The 15442-nt window shown below is 39.9% G+C and overlaps 1 protein-coding gene across 1 annotated transcript; it reads left to right on the forward strand.

The window, feature by feature from the left end:
- The first annotated feature begins 108 nt into the window (after positions 1-108).
- mlxip (MLX interacting protein) lies at positions 109-14760 on the forward strand. Its single transcript, XM_070904025.1, has 17 exons — positions 109-513; positions 3876-3982; positions 4852-4937; positions 5160-5249; positions 5391-5432; positions 5845-6085; positions 6307-6396; positions 6568-6662; positions 7890-8484; positions 9017-9123; positions 9358-9469; positions 9581-9696; positions 9847-9954; positions 10118-10245; positions 10359-10482; positions 11063-11192; positions 12326-14760. Exons 1-17 carry the CDS (start codon positions 191-193, stop codon positions 12430-12432), a joined length of 2601 nt encoding a protein of 866 aa, XP_070760126.1. The 5' UTR covers positions 109-190; the 3' UTR covers positions 12433-14760.
- Positions 14761-15442: the final 682 nt, after the last annotated feature.

The raw sequence follows: 15442 nt of genomic DNA on the forward strand, positions 1-15442 counted from the left end.
AATTACCAAAAGCGAAGTTTAAAAATGAGTGAACCGAGGAGACGGACTGAACCTCTCGAAGTTGACAAACCTTAACCACCAGTCAGCCTTAGCCGCATTTTCCAGCGCTGTTGGCAAGCCTCATGAAAGGGAGTTTTTATTGTCCTAGCTTGCTGGCTAACGTTAGCTATTTGTCTGGTGAGTTACCGACATGGCTACTAGAGAGATGTCTTTACGGCAGAATTACCGTCGCCCACCGGCGAGCATTAAGCAGGAGCAGGAGGACGACTCGGACGCTGAGGAGACACACCTGGGGCTGAGGAGGTCAGACGGGCTGGAGTCTCAGATCATCCACAGCGGACACTTCATGGTGTCCTCGCCCCACAGCGAGCACCCCCCGAAAAAAGGCTATGACTTCGACACTGTCAACAAGCAGACCTGTCAGACCTATCATTTTGGCAAGGCGAGCATGTCGCACCTCTCCATAGACGCCTCACTGACCAAACTCTTTGAGTGCATGACTCTTGCGTACAGGTAAGTTATTATAACACATCTCACCACCCTGTACTCGCATGGGAACATTCATTTTCACATTAGCTCCTCACCCAGTGCAAGCTGAGCTCTCTTCAAGCCTGTCCAGATCAGTAAAGTCAGGCTATGGGACCCTCTGGTGTGAAATTGCAGTCACGAGTCTCCTCTTCTTGTAACTTCCTGCTTGACCATGATTTGTAGTCAGTATAGTGCAGTGGTGAAAGAAGTACTCAGATCCTTTTAAATACTAATACCACAGAATAAAAATAATCCATCACACGTTAAAGTCCTGCATTTAAAATTATACTTAAGTAAAAGTACAGAAATATGATAAGTAAAATATAAATAAAACAGACAAATGGCTCCTGTGACTGATATATTATTATACTACATATGACATTATTAGATTATTATTACTGATGCATTAATGCATTGGCAGAACTTTACTGTTGCAGCTGAGCTCATTTTTAGCATATATACAGTTAGGTAGGTTTGTCCAGTGGTTGCCAACCAAGGGGTGGCTCACAAGATAAATCTGGGGGGTCGTGAGATGAGTAATGGGGTATGAAAGAATAAGAAAACAGAATAAGTTCTGCCACACACATTCATATGCATAATGAATTTTTGATTATTTTACTTCTTTGGGCCTCAAACAGTTGTTTGAATGAAACCATCTGAGAAATTTAGAGGGGAAATGCTGACAACTCATGAAATGTGATAAGAGGCCCCAACTACAAACTGCTTGTTTGTGAGGGTTCTCAAGCCAAAAAGGTTGGAAACCACCCTCTTAAATGTAGTGGATTGGATGTATAAAGAAATGGAAATACTCAAGTCAAGTACAAGCATCTCAAATGTGTACTTCAGTTCATTGCTTGAGTAAAAGTACTTGTTACTTTCCACCACTGGTTTAGAGTTGAGACATTATGAGCTCTGAGGACAGGGCCTGATGAACTCACACTCTCATTGCTCGAGACAAAAAGATCTTTGTTCTAACTGATGACTTAAAAAAAAAAAACGGGAACAAATCTTTCAGTGGTACTGGGCCAAAATCAGCTTTAGCATGTCTTGCCAAATTTGCCATTGGCAAGTCTTAGATCGTTATCAGGATCTGACACCATTCGTTTTTTGTTTTGATAGTGCTGAAAGGGATTGCTGGCAGACACAACTCCAGACTTGCTCAGTCACCTTTGAATAAGTCAGCCATCATGGCGTATCAATTACATAATGTTCTTGCTGAGCTGCTGTGGGTTCGATGGTAGAGCAGATCAGCCATTCATGGCAGAGTTGGTGGTTCCATTCCTGGCTCCTTTCGTTGTCCTTAAGCAAGACAGCGAACTTCAAATTGCTGCATGTCGGGGAACATGTCCCTTTGGACAAAAAGTGTTTGCCAAATCAATGTAATGTAAGAGGCCATTCAGTGAGTGCCAGTGATGTGTGAATTAGTGTTTATCTTACTGGATATCAGCTGGCTACACCACTGGGTGAAGGTGAGTGGTGATAACAGATATGTACTCTCTGTCTCTATTGCTGTGTAAACCAACTATTTCACAGCATAATTACACAGCAATTATAGGTTAATCATAATGTTACTACCTAACATCACAACATTTAAACACTTGTTGTGCCACCATTTTCCTATTTACGTCATAAATGTTTTGTATGCTGGACTTTATTCTCCAGACTATGCCATCCTCCAGATTTAATCCTTAAAGTTAAAAGATGATCATTCATAATGCAGCGTAGTGTCCTGACAAAACCCAGGACAGTGAATGTTGATAAGTTTATAGGCTTTAGACAATGTAAAAGCAGTGTTATTGTTAAGACACAAATTAAAAGTTGGGTTGATGGTAACAAGTACGTTAAGAAAGAAAAGAAAGAAAGAAAATGCTGGGCTCACGTTACCCATGGTTCTCTGTTTACAGCTATAGTGTTACTTGGTGCAGAGCCAGCTGCTCAGAGGATTCCCTCAGACTTTATAAATGGCACCAACTTGGATTCAGCGGGAAGACTAATTATAGACAAGGAAAGCACTACAACCAGTTACTGTTCTGCTGTTGTCATTCATCTGATGAGTGTGAAGAGTGTTTATGTACATGAGAGACCATTTACTCACAACAAGAACATTGGTGCATCTGCAAAGTTTCCCCTATAAGACTGCCTCTTCTCTCGTCATTGCACCAAGCTGGACCACCTACCTACTTACTTATTGAAACATTACTTATTGAAAGCGGAAAAGACTGGACAGGAAGCACAGAGTGTAAAAAAGACAGGACAGGAAGAATGGAAAGAGAGAAACTGTGAGCTAACCCGTTTGGATTGTCATAAACATTGCCCTATCAAAGCAGATTGTAAATAAGAAAAACATACTTATTATTTGTCTTTGTCTTCTGTCCTATTAAAATGAAATATGAACTTTAGTCATTTCATTTGACATTTGAAAAGGTTGGTACGTATTACCGTTATAGTGCAGTAGTATTAATACACTCAGTGAGTTAGTTTAACTTCAGACTTTCAGTCTTTGAGGCCACAAAGTTTCAATCCATTATGGGGCAACTCGGCTGTTTATTATTGCTTGTTCGACTTAGAACATAATTGTGAACTGACTGTTACAGCTATATTATTGTGCTGTAATAATGAATTTCACATACTGTAGCTATAGCAGTGCACACTAATGAATTCCTCCAATGTCGCCTTGTTTTAGATTTATTAGTGCACATGTGTGCTGTTTCCTCCCGGTTTGTTTGACTCCTTCTCTCCATATCACAGTTGTAACTATCATTCTAACTTGAACTTGACCTTGGCAGATTCCTGCTTGCTTGTTTTGATTGCTTTATTTCTTGAAGTATTTTCAGTACAGTGCCAGTGTTGGTTTAAGGTGACCTGTGCCTCTCTTTTTAAATTATTTGTACACTTGCTCTCTTACCTTTTACTGAGTGATGGATGTTGGCTCAGTGTTACAGCGAGCAGGCATCACTCTTAGGTATTAAGGCTTGGTTTTATTATCAAGCATCAGTATAAATGTGAAATTCAGGTTTGTATGATTCTGACAGAGATGACATTTCTTCCTGCTGGTGTCAAGTTAGTAAAGTTGAGCTGAATAAATTCATGGTAAAACAAACTTTAACAAATCCAAGTTAAGGTGTTATTGTGGAGTAGAAGGTGAGCATTTTCTTTTTCCAATTTCTTGTTGATTTTGTACAAGCAACAATATCAGCAAAGCGCTTCTTCTGCTGATAACACAAAGGAGAGCACCGTGATCTTAGAGGGTTTGAATTATTGTTGAGATATCAGTGGTCTGCTTGTACAAGTTAAGCCATTGTGTTTCTCACATAGTATGTTAACTGTACATTTTCTTGTCTTTTCAGTGGTAAGTTGGTATCTCCCAAATGGAAGAACTTCAAAGGTTTAAAACTTCTTTGGAGAGACAAGATCCGCCTCAACAACGCCATATGGAGAGCTTGGTATATGCAGTGTAAGAGTTCCACGCTGTCTTTCATTTGTTATCTATATATCTATACAGTGTAGTTTGTTTAGTATTTAGTTTAAAGTGACTTGAATTTAACACTTCTTAAATCAAGCTGGAGCATGCGTGAAGACATCACGATCTGGTTCAAGAATTTGTTGTCAGGAATAGTGGGGAGGCTCCTTCATAAATCATAAATCATTTCACCACATATTGCCCTTTTCAGGATCCAGGATGTCACCAGGCTTTGTTTTTCCTCTCAGTTCACACGTGTATGTTTATTGCAACCAACACTTAACAGTAGCAACATTATCTGTAAAATCAGGAACAACCACAGTATGGAACTGGACTCTATTTTTTGTGATTCCAAGATAAATATTGGCACAGTCGGTAACGGTTTGTTTACATGCCATAAGCAGTTACCTGACAGTGACTAATAGCAGTTCTCATTCATGTCTCAAAAATAAATGCAAACTAGGTCAAGTTTTCCTGAGCTATGAGCTGAGCTCTGACCGTTCACCGGAAGCTGTTCATGTTGGCAGGCCCTTGAGCAAGCTGTAGTCTGCATACATGATGTAAGAAATAGGATTTCTCATAGTTCGAGATGTCAGTACATTCTTTTATGTTGTGTAATGATTTATGTTTCGTGTAATTATTAATATTCTTTGTGACAATTGTGGGGAATCTTGTGCACCCTTGTGTGATTGGCACTTTTATGTTTATGACCCAAAATCAATCAACAAAGCCTGGCTGGTGCACATGTTTTACAAAAAGAGAAATATCACTTTAACCACTTCTGTGATCTTTATACCTTTTAACCAATGTCTGCTGTGTATTTCAACTTAAGAGTGACTTTGAGGTTGTTTTTCTACCCCCAGATGTGGAGAAAAGGGAGAATCCTGTTTGTCACTTTGTGACTCCCCTGGATGGAAGTATAGACATGGATGTCCACCGTCCTGCAGAGGTAAAGTTTTAGGAAAAGTTTGATCATTATGTGGTATACAAACCTTGTGACCTTCTGTGTTTTCCTGTCACCGAAATCCTCCAGTGGATCATTTTATGCTCAGTCTCTCAAACACTTACTTCTCATTTAGTTTTATGTTTCCCTTGTCACTTCCTTTCTTTGTGCTGTGTTTTTGTTATGGGCTTTATGGGTTTATTTCCCATCTCCATCTTTCTTCTGCAGGCCGCTGCCACAGACGGGAAATGCTGGAAAAGAAGAATTGAAATTGTCATAAGAGAATATCACAAATGGAGAACATACTTCAAGAAAAGGGTACTGTATTGTTCAATTTTCTATAGATACACTGTAATATGGATATAGGATACTGGGCATTTCGTAGATGTATCCTGTTTGTTTGACTGGTCATGAAAAAATAATATTCATCTAATGTGGCACTCACTAAATCTTTTATAGTTACAGAAGCACAAGGATGAGGACCTCTCAAGCTTGCTTAAGGTATGAAGAACTGCATCATGCTCAACCCACCAAAGTGCTGTCAGTATCAACATGAACATTATTATCAGCATCTGTTCAACCAGATGTTGATACTAATGGAATTAATCCATGCTAATCCAGTCACCCTCACATTATTTATAGACTTTTTAACAGATCACCTTTGACTACGCAAATTAAGTACTTTTGACTGCTTGCACCTTAGCTTGTAACCTGCTGAAATACACGATATATATATATACGATATATATATATGTATATATATATATATATATATATATATATATACAAGGTGAATTATTAAGACTAGTGCATGACGTGTGAACACAAAGTGCCATCCCATATTGGCTGTACTCAACACTGCATGCTTGTGTGTCATTAACTGGCTTGGTGGTTGCATTTTGAATACTCAAAGGGGCCGGAGGAGCAGCTATCGCTGTTCGGGGAAGTCTCTCCAGACATGCTCCGTGTCTCCTTTTATCAGGATGAAGAGACTGCAGCACGCCGTTTGCCTCGAAAGCTTAATGAAACACCTGCCCCCATGGAGATGGACCCTCTCTTTGACATGGATGTTCTGATGTCTGAGTTTTCAGACACGTTATTCTCTACGTTGGCTTCACACCAACCCATAGCCTGGCCCAATCCAAGGGAAATTGGTGAGAAAATCATCAGCTGTGTATTTTATGAAATCAGAAGAGAAAATTAGAATTTAAGTATCTTACTACTTTTGTCTGTTGTTTGTTAACAACCTAAATTATGTAACATCTGAATATGAGGGCTGCTTGAGACTGGATCTCAACAATATGTTATGTATCTGTCAAAATAATGGATGCCTTTCCCCCTGCTCTCCCTACTTCTGCCTCTTTACCTTTCACAGCTCATGCAGGGAACGCCGACATGATCCAACCAGGACTCATCCCCTTACAACCCAACCTGGATTTCATGGACTCCTTTGATCCACTGCAAGGTAGCAATACGACACCACCCATAGCTGCAGTAGCACTCACTAACACTGCACACTTTACAGTAATCAAGCGCACATGTTCTTGTAACTCTGCTATAGCAGTCCGCTTAGCCTAACACAAAATAGTAGTGTGGTTTTACTAACCTCTAGCTAACATAGAGACTCTTGTTCCAGACTTATTTCACAGCCTCCGTCAGACCGTCTTCCCCTCTGTTTCCCCCACTGCACCATCTGTCACCCCTCTACCCAGCAGCAGCTCTCAGTCACAGGTAAACAGTCCCTAACACACACCACCATGAAGAGAGTCTGTCCAAGGACTGTGTGATTTTTTTCTAGATTAAAGAGTATTCATTTTTGGTCAATTTACAAGGATTTCCGCCACATCTTTTACCATCTTTCTGTCTTAATGTAGTTACACAAAAAAATCTCTATAACATAATAATATTACTAAACTTTATTTACGTAGCACTTTTCATACATGACTCGCTGCTCAAACTGCTTAACATTAAATTGATATTCTTTTGAGAATCAACCACACCCTCAAAATGTGGCTAAATGTTTTGCTTCTCTTTCATGCTGTCGTCCTCCTTGAACCTCCCCCAGAAGTAATTTATTTAGCCATATTTTGGTGAAAGTATGTTTCAGATTTTCAGTTGGGTCCATGAATGCAGCTTTACCATAAGTCTTTGTCTGACTTTTAGATACAAAAGATAACAGTAACTGTATCTGAGAGCAACATGGCAGCATTTTAGTGTAGTTAAGGGCACATTCATGGACAGGTTTTTAAACCAGTAAAAGGATCTTAAATTCTATTCTTCAATTCACTGGAAGCCAGTGGAGGGACTTAAAAAAGGAGTGATGTGACCTCAGTATTTTTTGTACCTTCTATCTTTCCTATGGATTGTGTACCATAAACCCTCTTGAAAACAATATAGGTATGTCTTTAGGACTAAAACAATATGCATTTTGCATCTGCCTGAACTGGATGAAGAGAAAGACAGATATAAATGCAGCTAGTTTGACAAAGAAAACCAGTGTTTTCTTAAGTATAAGTTTGTAACAGTTTTGAAAATTAAGCTGCAGCATCAACATTGACCTTGATCTGTCTTTATCTCAATATGGATTTTTTTTTGTGTCCCCTGGGAATGAAGATCATAGAACTTGTTTGTCATGGATTACCGATTTGACAGGTTACTGATTAAAGTTAAACTGTTCCCAAATATCTTAATCTACTGGGATCATAATATTGAGGCTGACATGTCAATTATTCATAAATATTTGAATGAACAATGAATCCACTTCTGACATTGTCAAATAAATAAACCACATAAAAAGTTTAGAATGTGTAGTGCGTCTGCCCAAAATTGTAACCAGCACAAAAGAGAACATTTCCAGCTGTATGAACTTACATAGAACTGTGTCTCTTCTGTATCATATTGCACTAGAAGAAAGGACTAAGTGTGTTTGTTCCCTTTTCCTTTGTCATCCCTTGACAGGCCCAGTTAATGTCCTCCATGCAACTCACAACCAACCACATCTCCCCTCCTGGCCCCCTGCCCATCCCCTCTCCCATGACCAGTCAAACCAGTCGAACTGGTGGTGGTGGTGGTGGTGATGCTGCCTATATACAAAACTACATGCCTCTGTTTCCTGGGCAAGTGGCGCCCAGTGATCAAGCAGTAGTTTCCTCAGTCTCTCAGCCGTTATCCCATGATCCTCTGACACAGTGCCTTCCACGTCAGGACATGGCCTCAACAGCGCACATGGTTCCCTCGTCCATGGAGAACGCCTCAGCGCTGGGTGACACTGTAGCCCCATCTGTGATTACACACACAACCTCCTCTACTGTCACACCCAGCAACACAGCCACCACCTTCAGCCACAGCCCAGAGTATAGCTCCATATCCACACAACTTCCACCTTCTCCGTCTCAACTCCAACCCTTGGCTCCATTGCCTTCCACTTCTGTGCAGCACCCTCAGACTTTTGCCCTGCCTCGCCCCTTTCAGTTATCCAGTGCCAACAAAAACCGCCCTGTGCAAAGGATTGCTCCTGCTAACACACTCCCCCCCTCCCACCTCATCCTCACAGGTCTGTTGCTTATGATCTCAAGCTCAAGATATCGATTCTGCATTTGGAGAAATTGTGCATTTACCATTGTTGATCTGGCAGTGGAGCTGTGTCACTTTAACTTAATTACCACAAGATAGCGCTCAAGCCATTCTTATTCAGTCATATTGATTTACAACGTCTATGCATATCTGAATCACTGTGGCTTATACCACTGATAGTGTCATTAATTTTATGCCTTTATTAGAGAACTGATGACAGAGAGCTGACAGGAAATGTGGCAGGGTGTTGGCACCCCAACACATAAGGGGTGCCCCCTGCTTATCTTTGTAAAATTCAGTTTGAATATATTATATTGTGCATTTTTTGGCCTGAAATCTGTTAAGAGTGGTTATGTTAACCACAGACTGTTTCCTGCATAATGGAAAAGACACTGAGGAAAAAGACAGGGGGGACCCATGTGTCAAAAATGATAACTCATATATGGATCTTCACGTATGAATGCACATAAAGCTAACACTGCTGTCTCTTATGTCAATGTTCATCCTCTCAGCCCCTTTCCCTGGTCATGCCAGTGCTGTGATCGTTACACCAACACCTCTGAAAGCAGATGTGGTCCCTAATACTGGAGTGGTCATCTCTCCGTCTCAACTTGGAGGGGTATGTTTTCAGCTCTGTCAGTGTCATCCTCACTGTTTCAGCTGTCTCAACATTTAGATTTCTCAGTTAATTTTGTGTAATGTGTAATTCATAAATGGAAATTAATTGGGGATCAGTTACAAAGTAAAGCGAGATCATATTTTATTGTAGTGGTTCTCAGTCTTATACATCTTTTATTTCTTTTATTAGAAGAATTTATTTCTGGTCTATTTGTTCTCTTTTCATGTATCTCAGGCTTCTGGATTTCACGTTGTATCTCAGACGCAGAAGTCTCCCAAACCGATTGTACCCAAAGAAAAATCTTATTCTTCCAGCCGCAAAAATCAGAAAGCCTCTTCTAGTGTTGGTGAGAGTTCACTCTACCCAGAAAGCTCATCATAACTCCAAACCCACCACTTGATACAAGTTTGTTTGATTTGATTGATTGATTGATTGATTGATTGTTTTTTGTGTCCAGTTCACAGTCAACCAGGATCAGGTCAAGGATCACCACGTGGGTTAGATCAAGTTCCCAGTCCCCAATCACTGATCAGCAGCAGCAGTACACCTCTGGTAAAGAATGAACAAAATCAGGTTTGTGTTTTTGTATATTTGTTTCTTAACATAATGGTTTGTGTATGACCCTGTTTGTAATATCAGTAGCATTACCTCTTTTCTTCTGTAATACATGACACACTCTCAGTAAGCCTCTGTTTAATATTTCGTGCTGTTGTTGTGTGACAGAGCCGGAGGACAACACACATATCTGCTGAGCAAAAGAGACGATCAAACATAAACATTGGCTTTAAAACACTCTGCAACCTGGTTCCCACTCTAAAGTCACAATCAAATGTAAGTCTGTGTACCTGTGTCTTCATAAAACATCCAAAATAGATTCAGGACATTACTATTTACTATTTGGCCATGTTTGAGCACAGTATTTGCTTCACATATTGTTCTAAATATTTCACTTAATTTCTCCCTCCTACCATATTCATTAACTTTGGGCATTTAGATCAGCAATGCAGTCACATTGCAAAAGACAGTGGAGCACATTGGGAAGCTCCAGCAGGAAAGGCAGCAGATGCTGGAAGAGGTCAAGAGACTACGAGAGGAGATAGAGGAGCTCAACACCTCCATTAAGTATGTTACAACACCATATATATCTCACCCGTCTTACAATATACAAAAGCTGCGCAGACACTTAACACATTAACTCTCAACTGTTTCTGTCTCCTGTCACTGCTTAACCACAGCTTCTGTCAGGAACAGCTGCCTGCAACAGGGGTGCCCATCAGGCGGTATCGCTTCGACCACATGCAAGAGAAGTTCAATGAATATGTAAAGAACCGCACTCTTCAGAACTGGAAGTTCTGGATTGTATCCTCCATGAAAGAGCTTATACTGACTTACACTGTTTGCTGCTTATTGATCACACATAGTATGATGCAAACATTTTACTTTGATCTGGAATGATCTTCAGTCTGAAAGACACCTTGTTCATATCAGACTGATACATGACAGAATGACTATATCCTGTCTCATGCACAGTAAATGTAGACTTAATAGAAAGGAAAGGTTACGTAACAAAATATTCCCACTGCCCTTGAGGAAAGCCAAGCTACTGTTAGTCCAGGCTACATAGACAGTCTTATTTATACCTTATTCAGTGGCCACAGTGCTTAGAGCATTTAAGATATTAATGCAAAGGTGCATGGAAGGTGTTGTCTACTAAGCCACTCCTAGGGCAAATGCGACCTTACAAGTCATACTTGAAGTAACAAGAAAATATTTTATTAGTTGGATACTTTTCAGGTTAAGCAAACCACAAATTAAAGCATGACGTGGTAAAACAAAAGCTACAGACGTACGCGCTAGAGTCTGGAGCTCGAACAGTCAGACAGAATTGCATTTTTCTCACTCTGTAGTAAAATTGATCCTTGACTGTTATCCATTATAGTTCAGCATCATTATCAAGCCTCTCTTTGAGTCATTCAATGGGATGGTGTCAACTACAAGTAGAGCAGAGCTGTGTCAGACCACATTGCAATGGCTCGATCGTCACTGCTCGCTTCCAGCGCTCAGACCCAGTAAGTAAAATATTATTTCCATAGAAATCCGGCACAAAAACACAAAAGTATTGTAAGTCACCAGCACACCTACTCTATGGTTGCAACAGAAAGGATCAGTAGTTGTGGATCATTTGCAGCCCAGAGGGAACTTCCTTTCGGCTGCAAAGTTTTAGATCACTACTGTGTGTAATTCAGTTACTCAATATTTTCTGCTTCCTATCTGTCACTATCTCTGTTTGTCTTTTCCTGCCCTTTCTTCTGTTATCAAGCAACCTAGACATGGCAGGAAATCTGACAGTGCATTTCATTTTTTGATAATACATGAAATCACTTCCTCATGGGCAGAAATAGTAATGATCACATTTTCCTTTTTTTTTTAGTTTTTTTTAACCTCCCACTTGGTCAAAATAATATGCTTTTCCCCCTTACTCACTCTGACTTTAGCAAGTACACTTAGTGGATCTGATAACATAAGGTGACGTCAAATGATTTCTATCGTTTAGTCACAGTTTTAGCAGCTCTCGAGGAGGCTGGGTCTGCGTCGCTGCCGTAAACTGTAAAGAATTAATTTATCGTTCCAGCATGTTGTTCCATGTCTAGCTGGGCCGTCCCCTTAAATTTAATTATTCAATGAATGATTAAAATCTTTCGTGCAGTCAATTCATCAGTTGTAAGACAATTTTTTAAATTCCCCTAAGTCCTTGTCCTCAGCATGACACACATGGTGCATCCTGCGAGTGTTTAATGCAGCAGTCATGGAAAACATAGAACATGACATTAACACTTTCCCAAAATAGTTTTTTTTACATTAGACCCTGAGTCTTGCCTCCCACCCAGTCATTATACATAGTTCAGTTGTTTCATTGAGCATCCAAATCACAATCAATTTGGAAAGCTGTGGGGCGCCCCGGTAGCTCACCTGGTTAAGGCTGAGTCCCTATCCCTCTCTTTCTCCCACCTTTATTGTCTCTCTCTGAAGCTGTCACTATCCAATAAAGGATAAATAAAGAAAAAATAATCTTAAAATTGTGATTCAAGTACACGCCTACTGTGTAGCACTCTGTAAGGATACATAGCAAGACAGTTGGCTTCAAAATGCTGTGTTTTACAGCCAGGTTATGGTTATTAAATTGTGGCTTATTGTTTTTCAGTGGTGCTGAGTACCCTTCGCCAGCTGAGCACAACCACGTCCATTCTTAGTGATCCATCCCTGCTGCCTGAAGAAGCCATCCAGGCTGTCTCACACACAGATGTGTAGCCTTGCTTTCAGAGGAGATGAGATGACCCAAAAGCCACCTGAACCTTTTTAACAGCAATCCTCAAAATGACATATCACTAGTTTACCTTATAGCCATTCAGCAAGGTCATCATGTCTTCCACAGATCCACGACTTCCCTGAAAAATACAAGCTAGATCTGCCTTACTTTTACTCTGTGTGTACGATGGTCATACATTTGTTCTGTTGGACATTGATTCTTGGGAATGACGCACACGGGGAGCCCCACCTTTGACATTGCAGTTATAACAGATTTGCAAAAATGGCTTTCGACATACTATATTTGAATCACAGCAATTACTACTGCCTTCACCTTCTTTCGGTGAAGATCTTCTAAATACTTTATTGAAAGGTGGTACTTGTGGTTTGCTTTTTGAACAATATCTATTTAAATTTCTTTTATAATGTAAAAACACAACATTGTGTTAAAAAGGGAGCTATTGAGTGAATGTTCACTTTGTGTTCTGTATAAAGTGTATGGATATGATGCTTTTTTCACAAAGAGATAAGATGAATGTGGGATTTTTTTAAGACTAGCTGGCAGTATAGTTGTGTTTTTTTGGAGGATGAATCCTCTCAAAAAGGCTTCACACCAGAATGTGGGGGGTTTGCCTGAAACATGGTGAAGTTGGTCACTCATGGGCTGGTCTGTGCTTAATTAGTACAAGGAAGATGAGCGCTTTATTGTCTTTTCCATCCCTCATGTACTCAGGTGAATGTTATTTTGCCAGTTAACAATAATGGTTTCCTTGTGGTTTGCCGTCCATGCTAAACATAATCCTTCATACTTTGCTTGCCCTGCCCATTTCCAATGAGTTCAACAGCAGTCATCTGAGATACAGTATGTTGCATAAATGGGTTTCTACTGGGCAGATCACAGCATAATGGAGCGATATTAATTACAGCCCTCATAGGGAGCACATCTGAAATAGCAGTACAGATTTTATACACATATTTTTCATATATACTACATTCACATGTACAGTGTTACACAGCAGCAGCAGCAGCTGTAGGGGTCTTTTCAGTTCTTTGTTGGTCACTCAGGGCTTCACTGGTCAGCGTTATTATTTTCCATTCAGCTATGAACAAATCAAGTCAGGATCCTTCTCAGCAGGAAAACGTGTCTGTAACCCGTACTCTTATCTTCAAGAGTACAGGTTACATCACATGGTTTGATTTACTGATGTTTTCTTCTGCTCGTAGTTAGTCATTTATAATGTGTGTTAATGACAGACACAGGAGAAAATAGTCAGTCTGCCATGTTAAGACACAGCAAACAGAAACAGACCAAAAGCCATATCAGAGTAGTTTGCCCGTCCATTCAGTAGAGTTTGCTTGAGAATTAGACACTCTGTAGGCTCAATCAGCATGTCTGACATACATCAGCCTTGAGGTCAAATAAAGTGCCCTTGTTCGTGATCTCTGCAGGCTGATTAATCCTTTTTTATTTTTTTTAATTTGTGGTTTAGCACTCCTCAGGCAGACATTCATTTTATGGCTTGTGTTTTTACTTTCTTCTCTGCAGAACAACTGAGTTTACTGAGTTTTATGGTAGCACCACTGATAGTTCTTATATGATGAATGTGCAGCTTTTTGTGTCCAGTCTTTTATTGTGGATTGCAGACGTCTTTTAATGGGAGATTTTACTTTTCTACAAGATAGAAATCATTTACAGACTGCTCAGTTTATAGTAAGACGGGAAAGCAGTCATCAAAATTCAGCACTTTTACAGTGTACAGTAGTGCGGCCTATTTACAGTGATGTAAATCAAATAGGCCTATTTTTAAGTTTAATGTTTAGTGGCCACATTTATCCAAAGTGATTTATTACAAGTATAAGAAAATGAAGTGAATGCAGCTATGGTTGTCATGATTGTGGATGAAAATTTCTCACTTTTTGGCTTTTTTTTTTATTAGTTTTTTCCCCTTCAAACTGAGACTCAGACCTTGACTTATGACAGAAAGCTCCAATGTTCCACTGCAGCTTGACATTTGTGTGGTGATTTTAATGTTGTTGTTTTTTTGCCTCTCCTATGATTTTAAAATGTTTGTCACACCAGGTTGGATTTCCAACTTTTGTTTGCTGTTTCTGTGAGGGTTTTTTTTTTGTACCAGATGATGTACAGTATATCATTGCAGATTGGATCTGCCCAAGTTGGTTCTCCCCAGATGTAGTATTGTATTTCATTTGTTTTAAGAAGTAACGATATTTTCTTATGCTGCATCTTAGTGTTTTTTTTTTCTTTCAAAGTTCTCAAATGTCTTCATGCACCAAGTTTTAAGATGCCTTAAATGATTCTGAATCACAATAAAAGCAACAAAAATGAAACTCTTGACTTATTACTTTATTTTCAATAAATATAACTTGGTTATCAGATACTGATAATAAGTGTATAAGAACCATAAAGTAACTTCCAGAACAAGTGTACTTTCTCATCAAAATGTATCACAAAAATTAATGAATGAATGAATTTCAATAATTTAAAATAAAATAAATAAATTTTTTAACGCAGTGCAAATCAAAACTTTACTTTGCTAAGCTGCTGGTCCAGAAGCTGCAGCAGACATCTGACATACACATAACCGTGCATGTTCTGCTCAAAGGTGGGCAGGCTGCAGTCCCGACGGGCTGTGCGGTCACTCATCAGCAGCTCCATACGTTGAGTGTACTCTCTGATTTTCTCCAGGAAAGGCGACAGCTCTGGGGTCAGCTTGGACATCTCCAGCACGTAGCAGCGTAGTAAAGAGAGGTGGTGAGCAGTGAGGGGCTGCAGCTCCGGCACGACCTGCTCCATGATGTTCAGGGAGTGGCATGAGATGTTGGGAAGCAGTCCGGGTGCAGCCTGCGGGAGATGGATTTGGTCAGTAGTTTTCCACATCAGTGATTAACCCCCAGGGATGTAGAGTAACTAAGTACATTTACTCAAGTATTGTACTTCAGTGCAGTTTTGGCATACTTTTATTTTAATTGAGTATATCCATTCTATGTTCAT

The sequence above is a fragment of the Enoplosus armatus genome, chromosome 4 (genome assembly GCF_043641665.1).
Source record: "Enoplosus armatus isolate fEnoArm2 chromosome 4, fEnoArm2.hap1, whole genome shotgun sequence".
NCBI classification, from domain to species: Eukaryota; Metazoa; Chordata; class Actinopteri; order Centrarchiformes; family Enoplosidae; genus Enoplosus; species Enoplosus armatus.